Source organism: Hippocampus guttulatus, chromosome 6 (assembly GCF_054856545.1).
Source record: "Hippocampus guttulatus isolate MCC_2025c chromosome 6, RoL_Hgut_1.0, whole genome shotgun sequence".
Classification (NCBI taxonomy): Eukaryota; Metazoa; Chordata; class Actinopteri; order Syngnathiformes; family Syngnathidae; genus Hippocampus; species Hippocampus guttulatus.
Genome location: NC_141266.1, coordinates 14,569,999 through 14,587,538, shown reverse-complemented (window position 1 = coordinate 14,587,538; position 17,540 = coordinate 14,569,999). Strand labels below are relative to the sequence as shown.

At 42.7% G+C, this 17,540-nt stretch overlaps 1 protein-coding gene across 3 annotated transcripts in view; it reads right to left on the bottom strand.

Annotated features, from left to right (window-relative positions):
• Positions 1 to 6,462: 6,462 nt before the first annotated feature.
• Positions 6,463 to 17,540, bottom strand: part of ptprub (protein tyrosine phosphatase receptor type Ub) — a 176,419-nt gene continuing 165,341 nt past the window's right edge. For all 3 annotated transcript variants that reach the window (XM_086113143.1, XM_086113145.1, XM_086113144.1), the window contains 4 exons: positions 13,869 to 13,994; positions 10,602 to 10,759; positions 8,827 to 8,962; positions 6,463 to 8,742 (listed from right to left, as the gene is read on the bottom strand). In XM_086113143.1, the coding sequence (XP_085969269.1) occupies positions 8,680 to 8,742; positions 8,827 to 8,962; positions 10,602 to 10,759; positions 13,869 to 13,994 (483 nt within the window). In that variant the 3' untranslated portion in view covers positions 6,463 to 8,679. The remainder of the gene's footprint in view (positions 8,743 to 8,826; positions 8,963 to 10,601; positions 10,760 to 13,868; positions 13,995 to 17,540) is intronic.

Here is a 17,540-nt window from a genome sequence, read left to right as displayed (position 1 = left end):
TAATTAGTTTCAAGTTTCTAAAAGACCAGACCATGGCACTGCTATGGCCTCTCTCGGGAGAGGACTCATAAAGCCACAGACCAATTTGAAGCCAAGTTCCTCTCAAAGGGCCCAGACAAGATGACAAAAAAAGGACATGTACAGCTTTTTTTTGTAAAAATAAATAAATAAAATAAAGAATTCTGAAGAAAGTTAAGTTCAGAGAAGTGTGATTCATGAAGAGTAGCAAAAGTGAGAACGTTTTGCACTTGGGTAAGGAATCCCATGTCTTAGTAAGCCACAAACACATCGCAGTTGTCCAGTTAAAATCCAATAACTCCACTTTACTTTGGAAATGAGAACCATAAAAATGTGCTGAAGAGGAACTCCAACCTCAGTCACTTTTAGTTTAATGAGGCAAGTGTCAACAACTTTGTTTGACGATAAAAGTAAAAAAAAAAGAAAAAAAAGATATGATTGGCAGTAAATATATACTGTATGTTTGCTGAACCAATTCCGATAAATGAAGGCAGGTTGAAATCAGGAGGCTGGATTGGCCGTTCAACTACTAATTACACCGATTTCATTGTAATGTTGAAAATGCATCGTGTTGATGACAATGTGAGCTTTGTGGAGTAATGTAACAAACAGCTAGAGCTGAGAATGTTTGTAGTTCTAATTTGTCAAATAAAACTAATTTTCAATGTGTTATACAATAGAGAAAGTAAATGAGGAAACGGTGTAAAACGCGTTGAGTACCAAAGCTGGAAAAGCACTACACAAATGACAGCCCATTTACAAGAGAGAACAAAGTAGTTCAGAAGTAGTCGTGAACAAGGTCCAATGAGTTGGCGCAAACTTGGAAGAGTAAAGATGAGCTAATTTTTAAAACACTGTTTGCAAATGTGTGTGAAAAGAAGCTCTATGTGAGTAGATTAAAAAGAATTACCTGTGAATGTCGTCATGTTTGTCTTTTTTCAAGCAGATTATGTAAATTCTGCAATGTAATAATAATCTGTGAATTACATGAATACTAATTGGTTAGTTTGGATTTTTTTGTTTGTTTGTTAAAAGCATTAACGTATGAAACTATGATATGATGCTCGAGAGGAATGAACCACAACAACTACAAAAAAAAGGATCCAAATAACCACCATGGATAAGTAGGGAATGAAATTTTCAGGTATTTGTCTCTTCTTCTTCATTGTAATATTGAGTCCTATCCTTACACTCAAAGTGCAAAATGAGGACACGCGGTGAATAAATGCTTTGGAGGTTCTTATCTGGCGCGTTGTCTTGATTGTAGCCTTGCTCAAAATTGCTAACTGCAACGGAACTGTTGGTCGTCACGACATAGTGAGACGAAGTGAATGGGGCCTGCAGTAGGTAGTAGCCACGTGGCAGCCGAGGACATCCAGTTTAGAAAGGATGGAGCTGTAGGTCTCCCCTCCAAGATAAGATGGTTTGATCCGTTACACCACTGTCTTCTGGTTGGATGCATCCATCCCAAAACAGCTGGAGGACAAAAGGGAAATGAAAAACGAAGAGAACAAGGGGTGAGTGAGGACACTTAACATAAAGCCACCGTGAAGAAGACAGTCTCTGCTGATTGAAGGAGATAATCCAGTTATAGTTTCTCTCCGGGGTGGGGAAAGAACAGCTTGCGGGACATGTGTGGGTCACAAGAGCATTTGATCTGATTCTGATAAGTTCTGAAAACCTGAAGGCCCCATGCCATCAAAAAACATTTTCGCATTGTTTTATGTGTAATACTGCAGCTCCAAATGAGTCTGTGGCATGTTTGAAATTTGATGTCTGTTTGTGTTTGTCTTATGTCTTTGTCTAAGCATTTCAGAACCAAAATTGCATTGGAGAGGATGGCGTTGTCAAGGTTTCATAGATGCTAAAAATACAAATGCAGCCATGAGGCGGGGGCGCCAGCATAGACACCAGAGAACCAGTCGGTGACCAGGGCTTCATGCTGGTCACTCAGCCTCAGAGTGCGCTCTTTGGGCATCCGCAAGGTCACCAGACGTCTATAACGACAGCGGAATTAAACTCAGCATGGAGTGAGGCGTGCGGTCGACAAGGAGATAGGCGCTCACGAAGTACATTTAAAAGGAACTGCAAGATCTCCACTTGAGGATGATATAAAGTTGGTCTCTTTGGAGTGCGCACTTGGAGAGCGCCTTCTACCGCCGATCGCGCCTCTGTGTGTGACAACCCTCCATCCATAGTTGTGTCGTGGCCAGGTGTGGGGCAGGGGGGTGCTTTCAAACACATTTAATGATAATAATAATAATAATAATAATAATACTTGAATTGATTTCTACAATGATACCGAGGGACTGTCCTATGCTGTTGAATGCAATTTGATGACATCCACCACACACGTCCGTGGAGCTTAGAATTTGTAACTATGTTATGTAACTATGTTACTTTTACAGGGTAATCTTGGAAACAAATGAAATTCCATAGTCTGTTCTGGAAGAAAATGTAGGAAAACAATTCATATAGGGTATTGACTGACACTCCAGAGCAACAGCTGCTGAGAAATCGTACGTGCTTTTGACAAATATGTAATTCTGATGCAATATTGTGATGTCACCTTCCATTGCCTCCAACTGCATGCCTCGCCTTTACTCATAAGGCGGAAAATAAATTAAAATAGCCGTTGCCTGTTGACGTTTGTCAAGGCTCGCCCTGAAATAAGATTGATGTCCGTCATTGCTACTAGCCTAGTTTTCCTGCTCTAAATAAAGTGAAGGATAAACCAGTCCCTGCGATGGCTGACCTTTCTGATCAGCCCATCACTCACTTTTATGGCAGCCGTGTGATGCTTTATGGCCACATCCTACAAGTGGCTCGTGTTGATAAGCTTCCACTGAGAACATCTCCATGTATGCGCTTATAAATGCTTATGGTGAATTCAAAAATGCTGGAAAATTGGAATCTTGCCAGGAGTCTGTCACAAGGACTCATATGGAAGCGGAGAATCACAAATGACTCTGTGCTTCTTGATGGAAAGGTGTCAATTTTAAAACGAAAATCTTGCTTCTCTTCCGGTCCAGCGGTGGGCTTTTTGTTGGCTCCAGTTTAGAGAATTAAAGCTCCCTCCCCCCTCACTTCACTTTCTCTGCTCATGTGAGCCGAGTTACTTTTAGTGGACTGAGGAAAGCGTAGCCCGATAAGAGGTCATCTGACTGTGACAATGGAACCAGTGAGAAAACATGGTGGACGGCTCCATCTGGCCAGCATTGCCACTGCCTCGCTCGGCTGACCACAGTACGGGAGCCACCTGCTGTCTGCCTGCCACACTATCACACAGAGAGCACCCGGACTGTTGGATGTTTTCTCATATTTCACACTGTGTGCTTTATGAAATCAACATAAACTGAGTGAATCTTTTCAGAGAACAGCAGTCTGGTGGACATGTTGCGCATTTTCGTGCTAAAACGACATTACAACATGAACAGCCCAAGATGTTAACACCAAATAGAAATTGTTTGTCAAACAATGTTGCATTTCAGTCATCTGTGTATTTACATTTGCTGACAATTTAAAGTGCAAAATCTGACGAAGAGCCAATTGATGCGCTTGATGCCTTTTAAGATCTACTTTGTGACGGCACAAACTCTTTAGCTATTTTTCAATCAGCAATCGGCTGTTCCAAAGTTCGGTTATCGCCAACCTTAACAACACCAGCTGGCACCGCTAGCTTTCGGCCCTTGCTGCCATTTTGAGGATGCGTCTCATGAGAGGGCGCATAGCTCGAAAACTCTGCAGGGAAGCCAAGAGCGGCTGACATCAATCTCGCCCAAATGAGGAATGTAAGAACGCAAGCTCTGCGGAGGAATGACGAAGCTCAGATGGATCTCAGCCCGGTGATAACTTAACTCGTCCAGGACAATTTGTTACACCGTCAGAATTAAATGATAAGATTCCAATTACTTGCTAATTTAAACCAAGAGGCAAGGATGAGCGGTTAAGGATGATGGAACACGCTGAAAAGGATTTCATGACCTAATAGCTTTCTTCAGGTCAAATGGGGAAATGGAGAAAATCTTGCCGACATTAAATAGATAAAAGTTCTTGGCTGGGTCACATTGAATCTATCACGAATTTGCAGGTAAAGTGTCATGTGAAGGGCACATGCATGTATCAGCTGACACTGGGTGGTCTAGTCCTCTAAATTAATCGGTCTTGTCTCCCCACTAAAGACTGGATCAGGTAGTCAGGAGTGCTGCATTATTCAAGATTGCGGTGGAAGAGAGAAGAAGCCCGTGGCCCAGTGTCACCTTTTGCTGAAAAGACGGCGAGGGAAAAGAATGGATGGAATACAAAATACAAAGGTAAGCGAGGACAAGACAATTTTTCGGAATCAGACAACGGCGGACATGGAAGCTTAGGAGGTCTAGAAAAATGTGTGTCTTGGAAGCAGAGCTGTGAGCAAGGTGAATTTTCCGACAGAGAACTCAAATAGTCGGCTAGGTGAGATGAGCAACAGGTGTGCGGCCCGGAGGAGAGGACATGACACTATGTGGGATTAATCCCACAATGGGTACACGGAAATCAACCATGTGGAACATTTCACGACCAGTGAGAGAGCACCGTTCGTCAGATTCGCAACGAGATTTGAGTTGCTTCAATTACTCACGTCCACCCTTCCCCTCCAAGTTTTGGTCCTGTTTTCGTGCTCAGTGCAAGTCTAGCGCTAAGTGCAGTCTCAAGTTTTCTTTTCTTTTGGCATTTGACAAATTTTAACTTGACTTGCTCCGGCACTGGTTTTTATGCCGAGAGCACATGCTCCTGTCCACGGAAATAGGGCCCAATGGTGGAATGGTTATAATTTCATATATTTCTGAATTCTCATCCATATCGCGGTCTTGCATAATTGTCATGGCTTGACAAAGATTTGTTAATAATTTGGTGGAAGCCATGTACCGGAAGAGGATGACTAAAAGGAAAAATAAATTCCTACAAACTTTATCCAGATCCTTGCAAAAGTAAGTTAGCAATGGTAGAAATGGGTCATTCCTTGGCCACTGTGCCACTCTTCTAACAAGTCTCTTGGAGGTTATGGTTGTGTTTGCTGGAAAGTGGTGGCACTGAACAGCCAGTATGGACAATGGAATTTTCATCCATGTCAGGGCCAAACTGCCACAAAAAGGCAAAGTGAGACTACATTCCGAGACACTCGATATATCTAGATCCGTGAGAAACGGAGTCTTCTTCGGACCATAGGGCATCCTTCCAACATGTTTCGTTGAGTGCTGGAAATATATGACAGTGACTCAAAGGGATTCAAACTTTATCAAGATTCGTCCATAATTGGATGGGTTCCTTGGACCATGCTCAACGTCAACACAACTGCGTAATGAAAAATGGTGGTACCAAATGGGCAGATGGGGCGTAAGCTCCCATGATGAAATAAAGGCTGGTTAGTGAAAAGAAATGCCTTGAGCTGCATCTTTAGCCAGATGGCAAAAGTGTAATGCATCACCTTTCCACATGTTTCAGCAATCACAGTTGATATTGAGCATGGTCATGAATGTGCAGACAATAGCCTCGGGGTAAGGGGCAGACCCAGAACGTATGGTTAGTTATTGGGGCGGGGGATGGGGAGAGTGGGGGTTCTGGCGCTTCCCCTGGGCCTGCCCACCTAGAAGTGTTGCTTTGCGCTTGGGCAACATCGAAAACGGCGGGTTTCTGGGCTCCGTGTGGCTTCTCGATGCTAAAGTCCCCGTAATTCCTTGGCTTCTGCGTCCTTGCGGTGAGATGGGCTGGTCATTAAAGCTGCACTGGTAGGACAGCAATTGCATTATCCTGGCCTAGCAACCACTGCAAGCCAAACTTTAACTTTGGTCAGGCCCTAAAATCGGTGCTGATGATTGTTTATCGCCACAGCTGCTTCCATATGGATCGGAGGACCTTTGAGGTGGCAATTTGAATGCATTTAAATGCAGTTTAAATCAGTCTGCTGCTCACATGCCTGCTTTTCCCTTTCTGATTGTCTTTGTTTGTCTTGTTCCACATATGCTATATCACACCTGTTCTGGGATAATGAGATAATAACATTTAATTAAAAAGAGGGTAGAGCTAAGTAACCAGACTCGCATGAGCAGAACTAAAACTTCATGGGAAAATTGCATGTGGCCTTTCTCTTTAATGGTAGCTTACCAGTCTTCTGCATGCTTGTGGACAAAAGAACAAGTAAAAGTTGTGTGATCAAAACTGCTCCCTTTCACTCTTGACAGAGGTGAAAATTGGGAGATTAAAAGAGGGAGATCAAGAAGCGCTTCAATAAGAATGTGAATCACATCCGCGGGAGAAACCAAAGGGAGGGTCAAAGACTAGTTGCTGTTCTTTCTGCTACTGACAAATCAATTATAAAGCTGCTGATCTTTTGATTTTTTGTTGTTGTTTTAAATCCCATCCACTTTTTATGACACTCAATGATAAATTGCCAACACCCCATTTTTTTCCCCATCTTATTCTTTAATTGTTTAACTTCCTTCTCCATCCCACTATGTAAATACACACGTTTCTTCACAAACACAATGCTCAGAAACACAGTAGTCATGTATCATTGGTTCATACAGAAAACAGGTGAAATCAACAGAACTCTCATGGCAGTCAGAGCGCAGTCATCATTAAAAGCTTTGGAATGGCAAAAAAGTACAGTGCACTCACATGGCGGGAGAGCTGCTGAAAAGCACAGCGGGGTGGTGTGATGGGTCCTTTTTGAAATGATCACGGAGTCAAACATGCTGCACTCAAATGGGCATGGTTGTTAAAACTGCAGATTAACTAAGAAAAAAAAATCAAAAGTCATTTACAGGACATTCAACTTGATGGAGGAGTCACGATCGGGCAGACGTAGGACTACTATTCACAAAGTATTCACATGACAATGTACAGCTGTATATACACATTCTCTCCACCTGCCACAAAGAAGTATTCAGGCACTTGCTGCTTTAATCCAGTGATTGTGTACAGTACGTTTTGATCACTGGTTAAACAGTAGCTACCTCATTCACCTTCCGTAGTCATTCTGTGAGTGCAAGAAGTGCACATTATTTTTCTTCCATGCGGCTGCAAAATGTTCACCGGGCTGCCATTTGTCAGCTTCTGTGGCTTTCAGGGGTTTATTAGGGCACGTCCAGGAAAAAAAGGTGCTCTTTATGCTGTTTTAGGCGATACGCTAGCTAGAGCATTTTAAAAGGGGGATGATGGATGATAATGGCTGCTCACAGATAACATTTTCCTGCGTTTGGAGGAAAATACGAGGAAAACTGAGAATAATTCCCTCGCCGTGCATTTGCGTTTTTTCCCCCCTCCTTCCTTTATGTTTCAGGCAACATCTACCAGTGACTTTTCCACTGTTCTAATCCCATTCATATAAAGTTACTGGTGATGCCAATGAGGCTCACATGTGACATTCCAATTGTATTTATTTTTCATTTTTTTCTGGTGACCAAAAAATGCTTTGTATTTTTAGGCCTAAATAATAACGATGACTAATATTCAACATCACTTGACCTGAAAATCCTGTGTTAGCACTTCTCGAAACAGTTTTACTATGCTGGAAATGTGAATTCACGATATAGTTGGTTTCTGTTTTTGCTCTAAGCAACGCATGGAACCTAAACGGAAAGTATAATGCCCCTCAGTAACCTTTATTGTTGCAATATGTACAGGATGCCAGCGCTAAAGACGCCCCCCCCAATAGAGCAGATTCTTGTCCAGTTTGACTCACATTTTTATCATTATTTGTAGTTGTCATTTTAAGCCACAAAGAACAACAATCATCTTTCATCCCATCTTTGCCGAAATGCTTCAACAGTACACCCCAATGCAGAGAGGCCTGACAAATGTTACCAAATAATTAAAGTACGGTACATATTTTTTTTCATCCAACAACTATAGTTGGTAAAACCACTTTTTATAGTACTTTTTTTCTTTCCCACTGGATATGAGATACAATCACAGAGTGAAGTACATACTGAATGCAGGTATATATATCAAGATAAAGCAGGAAAAAACAAACAAACAAACAAAGTCAAGAGAGTATTCAAGTCAGTCATAAGGTTTGGCACTGCAACAGTAATGAGTCCGAAGAAAAGATCATCTGTGTGGCCATCGTAAGACGGCAAAATAGAAGTCATGGCTCTATTGGAAAATCTCTTGGTCTTATGGTGTCTTATTGTCAGAGAATAAGGCAGTTTATGGTATGCTAGTTAATTCATGCCACAAGCGCTGTGAACTGCTGTTGTGTATCTACAGTAGAGTATCGCTCTTGGACTGAAAAGAAAATGTCCATGTGGCGATAGCGCTGTTGTAACTCGAGAATTGCGGTTGAATGAAATAATGAACCACGGCCAAGGTGACCCCACTTCACAAAAACACGGGTCAACTTTGTCATTGGGGGGGGGGGTTCTTCTTTTTTGGGTGCCTTGGCACAACAGAGCTTATAAGTACAGAGGCGAAAGCACAAAAGTATTAAAAAAGGTAAAACGTCACCACAAGGAAAAAAAAATCACAGCTGTACATTAAAGGTTAAAATTGTGAACCACATTAATTTTCCCAATCATGTTCGTTTTAAGTTCTTTCATCAGCACAGGTCCAAGCGGTGACATAGAGAAGCCTCCCGACCACCTTAAATCAAGAACGTGGAATTACTTGTTCTGCATTTAGTTGCTATCTCCCCTCAAAGCAGTCCAAGTACTCCAGAATGAGGTCATAGCAGAATCGATACTGGTCCTGAGAACAAACACAAATCATTCTCAAGTGGCACCACATTGCGATAGGTCGAAAGGCCGAAATGCATGATTTACAAACTCTCACCAGGGATTCCACCATGTTGGGTTTGCAGTTGCGTAATGTTTTGACTGCGTAGAAGATGTCCACCATGTTCTGGTACTGAATCATCTCCAGGAGAATGTTGCAGGCACAGAAGGTCCCGCTGCGACCGCCACCATTACTGGGGAGGAGAAACCACATGGAAAAAAATGTCAACGTGCCTCCATATTGTGCCTCCAATAGCCTCCAGCATGCCCCGCAACCCTTGTGAGGATAAAGCGGATCAGAAAATGGATGGATGGATGGGATGGAAACGAAAAAAAAATAAAACACTGCACAGAATGCATCCCTGTAAACTGGAGATGCTGACAAGTAACAATGGAACATCAACAGTCGTCCTGCACACTTTATTGGTACAAAAACAAACCATTCCTACACATTAATTGGTAAAATTTACATTCATACTCCACACCATTACATTATTGTAATGAATTGTGTCATGACATAAAAATGGGGATGCATTTTTAATATTGTGTTCAAGGACAAGAGCCATTACTGTGCTACGAATAAAGAATATGTAGAGTAAAAGGGCCTTTCTATTTACAGCTATCTAATGTTCAAATGATCCATCCATTTTCCGATCCGCTTTATCCTCACAAAGGTCGCGGGGGATGCTGGAGCCCATGTCAGCTGTCTTCGGGCAGTAGGCGGGGGACACCCTGAACCGGTTGCCAGCCAATCACAGAGCACACAGAGACGAACAACCATCATCGCTCACACTCACACCTAGAGAAAATTTAGAGTGCCCAACGAGCCTGCCACACATGTTTTTGGAATGTGGGAGGAAACCGGAGTACCCGGAGAAAACCCACGCAGGGAGGCCAGAGCTGGTATTGAAGGTATTTAGCTCTGCACTGTGAGGTCGACGCGCTAACCACTGGAACACCAAGCCGCCATGTTCAAATTAAGCATTCTTAATATTTTTTGTATGTCTCCTCTGTCAAAGTAATTTTATCCTGCATTGAAAATGTGTCAAATATTGAGAAACCACAAACGTATATCAAAAATAATGGAGTTAATTCAAGTCTGACACTTACTCTTTGGGAGAGCGCACCGAGCTGTGCGAGCTCATGGAGGGGTGCAAGGGTCCCGAGTCAACAAAAACATTTCAGTTAGCAAACATGAACACCACAAATTAAAGGCTGGCAGGAATGTCACAGCGATTTATCCGATGACCCCCATTGAAAGAGCATGTTTGCACTGTCTGGACACATCAATAGAAAATTTGTGAAAGGCTGCTTGGGGGAGGAAATACGAATGCATCCTGGCAATCCCTCGAACCTATTGCTCTGCTCATCACAAACCTAAGACGGCATCAATAAAGTACAAAAGGACAATCCACTGACACTCTCCTGAGGCAAACGCAGCAAAGGTAGTGAAAGAAGCCGGTGCAACCAATAAAAGCAATTGGAAGGTAATCAATTGTTGTCAGTGCTGTGGCAGCCTTGGATTTGCCGCAGTGAGGAGCATCACATTTTTATTAAGTCATAATTGATTTGATCTCCATAATCTCTTCTCGTTGTCGGGAGTAATACTGTGTGACACCGCTGAGTGATGCGCTTTCGGGTGGCGGGCAGAGGAGGAGAACGTGTGATGGGTCGGCAATGCCCCGGATGGCCAATTCGTATTCATCAAGCGGCGTGTGCACTGTGGGATCGGGACAACTGATGGGGGGTAGCGCACACAACGCGATGCGATTCGAAATGACAACATCAAGCGATGTTGATTTTTGAAGACGATGCCGTTGACTTGTTACTCACAGGCAGTGGACCACGACGCGGCCTTCCCCGCACTCTCTTTGCCACTTGTGAACTTGAGCCAGCAGGTTGAGGAAAGCCTTCTTGGAGTCGGGAACGTCCCGATATGGTGACCAGCGAAGGAATTGGAACTGGCACACCACCAGCTGGCCCTCTTGCAACTGAAAATGACAAGCTTAAGTTACAAGGACGAGGATTGGACCGGGTAGTGTGTGAGGAGGTTGAGCCAATAGGAATTGACCTGTTGACACAGAGCAAATATATCAAAGCAAAATGTCCTTTCTTACTCCACAAAAACGATCAATTGGAATTTGAGCTTTCATTTTGGGCTTAAAAACAGCATTTTTGTGCTCACTTATTTACAGTTAGCTATTCAACTGATGTGTATGTCAAGGTTATTATAGTTCACGAAAACGGACAAAATCACAAAAACAAAAATTGAAAAAAAACATGGCCATTCAAAAAAAGAGTAAGAATGAATTTGCTTTTAACCAAACAAAAAAATAACTGAAACGAAATCTTACATTTACAAAATCATAATTAGAGCAAAGATGTCCTTCACTTTCATTTTTGTCAGTTAATATCATGCATGACCTTTCAAGGTTTACTTTAAATGTATTTATTTATGTATTCCTGTACAGCTCTAGCTACAGCTGGTCAGTTAATTGAGAATTGTAGTTCACCCTATTACACTACCGACTGACCTTGTTTTAAATTTTGCACTCAACAAATTATCCATCCATATATATATAGATATATAGACATATAAAATACCTAAAATGAAACAAAAAAATAATATTTTCAGCAAGATAACTAATAAACCCGATGTAAAAACAAATTGTCATCAGTGTACTCTGTGTCACTCTGCAAATCGTATCCTGACAAATGAAAGGATTTCCTCTTTTGGCTCTCATGTTTTTACAGCTGCACTGGTATTTTCCTTCTTTTTTTTTTTTTTGCATCTGTCGTTTACGAGTTGTGTTTGAGCGTTCCCCAGGCTGCTTGCTGGCAATCTCAGCTGTGCTCAGTCAGCTCAGTGACTCGGAGTTATATGGTTCTGCAGTGTCAAGTGGCACACCAACTGCAAAAGTGTGTGCGCACGTGCATGTGACAGAGGAAGGTCTCTGTGTGTTCATAACTTTGCCCTCAAGACTCTCACCTACCACTTAAGGAGCAGTTGAGAACTGTAAGTCATGCAAATTGGGTTTGCAAAGACATCAATGACACAGGGAGGAATTGCTTTACGGCCCCTCACACTGTGCAGTTTTTAAATTTAGTTTTTTCCCCTTTTCTTATACGGTTCACAAAGCTGCACTTGCTTATGGTGCATTTTCTTTGGCTCTTGCTCCATAATTTGTACAGCAATGTCATTTGCTTGCAAAAGTCTTTGCTAGGTAGTTTTATGTGTAATTTGAGCCCTCCCTGTCTGTACCAAAATGCCCCCTGCCCATCTCCACACACACACACACACACACACACACACACACACACACACACACACACACACACACACACACACACACACACACACACACACACACACACACACACACACACACACACACACACCTTCTTGAAGGCCGTGTGCACTGAGTGGGGATACAAGTGCCAAAGCAGGAGAGGGTCAAATCAAGGGCAGATGACAAAGGAGGTGAGGATGGCAATCAAGACAGGAAGTTGTGGGCACAGCATGTTAGCACCGTTTGCGAAAAGGTGGCCGGGGACACCTCGCATGTAGATTTTCTTTTGTAACTGCTTGACAGGGAGCAGAATTCATGCATGTGTTTATGCAGATCTCAGTGCATAAAACCCGGCCTGCATCCACACAATCAACATATTGAAGCGTGCGTGTGTGGGGGTGGGGGGGAGCGACGTATTGCCTTATTTTGATTTTGACGTATTTTGATTTGGTGAGATAAGAGCAAATCCAACAAAAAACAGCGTTATTTATTAAAATACTGTACCATCCAAATACAAGAGAATACTTTCAGGCCTGAATGAATATCCTATGTGATAGAGAGTCTTTGTTTTTTTGCCCAGTATGTTTTGCTTCGAGTAATTTGCTCTCCAACCTCTTGTTTTATAGGTATAAATACCACAGAAATGTGAGGCATTATTTATTTTATTATAATCACATTAGGACATGACACAATCTATTTTAACCTTATGGTGAGCAGATGTGGGCTGCACATAAATAAAATCTGTCAGCATGTGTACTTCTGCGTTTTAAATTCCATCTTCCTTCGTGGTCTGACCATGACTCACTGTTTGTGCAATCACTGGATGGTTGGCATGTCAATTTTTACAACAGCACCGCTGATTGGTTTGAAAAAAATAAAACCGGGCTTTGGTCCATCACGTCGGGAAGCCTAAACGGGAAATGTCTACTCGTAACTGATTTTGTGAAAAATGTAAAAAGTTTAAAGCAGAAGCAGCCCTATAAAGATCCTGTCTTGTTGAAGACCATCAGTTTGTTCAATTAGAGTTTAATACATGACTTACACTGGATGTTACATTGCATTTTGGAGCTAACTTGCCAAGCACTGCCCGGTGGTTGACTGGTTAGAGCGTCGACCTTACAGTGCAGAGGTACCGGCCTTCGTGTGTGGAGTTTGCATGTTTTCCCCATGGCTGCGCAGGTTTTATCCGGGTACTCCGTTTTCCTCTCACATTACAAAGACATGTGTGGCAGGCTAATGGAACACTCTAAATTGTCCCAAGGTGTGAGTGTGAGCACGGATGGTTGTTCATCTATGTGTGCCTTGCGACTGGCTGGCAATCAGTTCAGGGTGTCACCCGCCTACTGCTGGGATAGGCTCCAGCACGCCCCGTGAACCCTGTGAGAATAAGCGGATCAGAAAATGGATGGATGGATGGATGTTGTAATACAGTCTATGAATAAACTAACACAGATTTGTGGGCTGTATTTTGGAATTAATTTATGAAAGGTGGGAAATGCTGTTGAGTAAGCAAGGGAAAGTAAGATAAGATGAAGAGGGCAATGCTGTAGAAATCCGTCATCAAGTTATGCATTCAGCCTTTCAGCTGGCACGCACACAAAATAGTCGTATAGAAATTCAAATCATTCCCCTCAGACTTCAGCTTTTTTTTTCTTGCCAGACAAGCCTACAGTGCTTTGACTTTGAGATGACCCGCATATGGTCCACAGCTCATGCATTTATAATAAGGTTATAATAACAAGCTATCACGTGTGAGTGGAGCAACATGACAAGCGCATGTGTTTCTTTTTTCAACCCTGATGATGCTCACCCTTGTGACGTTCTTGACCCGAAAAAGGCGAGTAATGACATCTTCATCAGCTGACATGGAGAGAAACTCCACTTCCATGGGTCCATACTGCTGTAGACCAGGCTCTGGCCAGTACTGGACACATGGCTACAGGTAGGGGGGAAAAAAAGATAGACCAAAGGATCATTTAATCATGGAGGCTTGAGAGTTGTCACTTTTTTTAAAGGAACTTTTTGGGGTTCATACGTGTCACCAGGTGACTCTAACATATGTAAAGTGTATGCAATTTCCAGCCAGTTGGCAACTACCCAGGCAACTGTTCATTAGAGCAAATATAAAATCAGGTTTAGACTGATCGTATTTAGGCATTATGAAAATGTCACGGAAGACTTGAATGATTTGAAACACTCGGCTGCATTTTCATAGACAGCACGTCTATGCCGTAGCGCAAAGATCGGCAGACCCATCAGTGTCAGGTTCGTTGTTCATTCGCCAATTTGACAGATGTGGTCTCCGCTAAGGTGGGTGTGACCATTTGGTGGCACAAACCTGATCGAAACCTTGCTCAGATCACGACTAACACGGCTGCAAGATCAAGGACAGCTGGACTAGCTTGACACACTTCATTTAGAAATATGTGAACAGTGGAGAATACCCATGGTATTATATTTTGTAAATCATCCCTTTGGGTGGCACAGCTATGGGGGGGGGGGGGGGGGGGGGACAAATGAACATTCAGGACTGGGGGGGCAGCCTCCCGGTGCCCACTTCACGGCGGAGATGCTTTCCGTCTTCGTTCAGAGTTAATATAGAACCCAAGGTAGATAGGTAGCGTGTGTGTCAGGGTTTTGTAGCGAAAACAACTTCTGAGCGATATTTCTTTAAGTAAAAGTGGCAGTGGTGGGAGATTTCTACGGAGCTGATAAATAGGCAACAGTAAGTTTGCAATTAGCCATGTCATACCATTCACACCACACAGTAATTCGTGCACGCACACACTGAGTCACTAACTTTATTAAGCGCAGATTGCGACATGATCATCATTATTTCACGATTCATATTTTTGTGACCTTTTCCTTTGACGGTGTGGCGTGAGACGTTTCTATTTGGCCAAAAAGGTTGGGAAACACTTATCCTTCAGACTCGGGAAGTTTTCAAAGTGTGAGCTCATGAAATGCCCATACGGCGCATAAAATACAGTACATTAATAAGAGAAATAAAGTGGGAGTGCACACAGCCAAACAGTCCTAATGGTGACAGTTAAGATGTTTTACACTCGAGGGAATGGTATAGCTTCAACAACTCACGGGAGGGGAGAAGTTGCATGTGTTTATCAGGCAATTAAAGCGAAGGCGAATAAAACCGGAGCAAACCAGACCATCAAAACATAAGCCTACCAATACAGGACTGTCCTCTCCTTTTGGGAATGTGTCTATTATCGCTGACTGAGACTTTATAGTATGTATGCCCTCTTCTTGTGATGTGCAGTCAAAACGAGCGACAGTAGTTAGTCTTGTGTGTGATCCACAGTCCCGCTCAGCATCAAACACCGCTGGTTCCATCTGTCAGTTCAAGACACCAAAGTACACAACCAGTGGCCAGTTCTAAATTATTCTCTTCCCGTTTCTGACATGAGACATCATTAACTCACATATTTCAAATGTATTCATCAGTTACATTAAGCATCCACAGGACCGTATTTTCCGCACTATAAAGGCGCACCGAAAAGTCTTCCATTTTTTTAAAAGCTCACGGCACGCCTTAAAATCCGGTGCGCCTTGTGTATGGTCATTATGGCAATATGTCAACCCCAAGATGGCTCCTTCCTGGAGACATGCTTACAATGTTATAAGTTGCTGTTGGTTGAGTGAACTGTGTCGCTGCTTTATTAAGTAAGTTTTTGTTGCAGCTCCGAAAACAGCAGAGCTGTGGTGTTGTTTTTTTAAAACGCACACTTTATTAATGGTTTTCACAGTCTCAACAAATACAGGTACGTCTTTGTCGTGTCCGTGCCTTCTCTTCTTCCGTTCGACTCGTGAAGCGTTCATGAACGCCTCGGAAAAACGTAAATTAACGATTCCTTCAATGAAATGTCGAAACTGATTTACTCATTTATGACTACAGTAAACAACAAAGGAATACATTGAACACTTCTGAGACAGTCCAGTCTCCTCCAATTTACTGACATCTGATCGTCTGTTGCAACTACGCTCAAGGAAATGCCAAAATAAACTGTCGGGGGGATATCGAATTTATTTTGTGGATTTCTGTTTTGATGCATTACTGCATTTTCAATTTTCGTAGTTTCGTTGAAGTAATGGTTAATTTACGTTTTTTGGAGGCGGTCGTGAACGCCTCTCGAGTATAACAGAAGAAGAGAAGGCACGGACACAGACAGACGTACCTGTAGCTCCATCTAGTGGATGAATAGTAGATTGCGCCTTATAGTCCAGTGTGCGCAATATAGTAGTAGTAGTAGTAGTAGATTTTATTTATAAGCGCCTTTCAAGACACCCAAGGACACTTTACAATAACAAAAAACACAAAACAATACGGGTTGAGCAGCGGCAGCCAAAACGCGCCAGCGTTCACTCAACCCGAAAGTCAGAAAGCGTGAAAAAAATTACAAAATAGGCCATTCACTGAAGGTGCGCCTCATAATCCAGTGCGCCTTTTAGTGCGGAAAATACGGTATTCTGATACAAAAGGGAAGCAAAGTGGAAATGTATAAGATTAGGCGGCCATGTGTGTATCCGCGCCAATTATTTATAATACATGAGGCATGTCCAAAAAGTTTCATGGCTGCATCCCTTGGAGTTTGGATTTGAAATTCTGTATCCTTTGGTACATCATTCCAGGAACATTTCTTACACTACTCGGATTGAATGTGGAAGGGCGTTTCTATACTGGGAGGAAATGATGCCTTTAAAGCCAGCCTATATTTCACATGGGTTACAGGACCCGTGGAAGAACGTGAGGTGCCCAGACGCAGCAGGCTGGTGTTAATAATAGCAGAGAAGAAGAATGAGGTAGGGAGCTGTAATGTTCTTTATGAGATTGCGGCAAGACGGGAGGCAGAGATTTCCAATCCTCAAATTAACTCCCCAACAGCGCTCATAACAGAGTACTGTGATTAAACTTGCCAAAAAGTGGCAACAACTCCATTTTCAGGCAGGACCCATGAAATGAGGCCCTGCACTGAAAGAAAGAAAAACATTTTACCAGCGAGTTGATCACAACGCAGAAACGCACGCAACACATTGCCGTTATTGCGCCTCTATTTGACAGAAGCGAGTCTAAAGGGTTACATGGCACGTTTTAAACATAAGAAGTGACTCCATGCAATTTTGACCAAGATTAATGATCTCGCGGGAGCGACTTCTTTTTCAGGCCTGTCACACGATGAAATATGTTTTTTACAGTTGTACTGAGCCAAGTTTGATTACGCAAAGGTTGTAAGTGTTTCATTCGGAAATGCAATCTTACAGGGGAAGCAGAGCGGTGTCTGTGTTCAAGCCGCTTGCGTTTCATTATCTTTTACATTTTCGAACCTTTTTCATCTTGATCACGACGGATATTGCCTTCTGTGTTGTCACAATGACATGAAACACAATTAAAATCTAACAGGCAATAGGGCAGTGGAGGAGGAGGAGGAGGAGGGGAGAAGACATGCAGCATGCACCGAGATTGAAA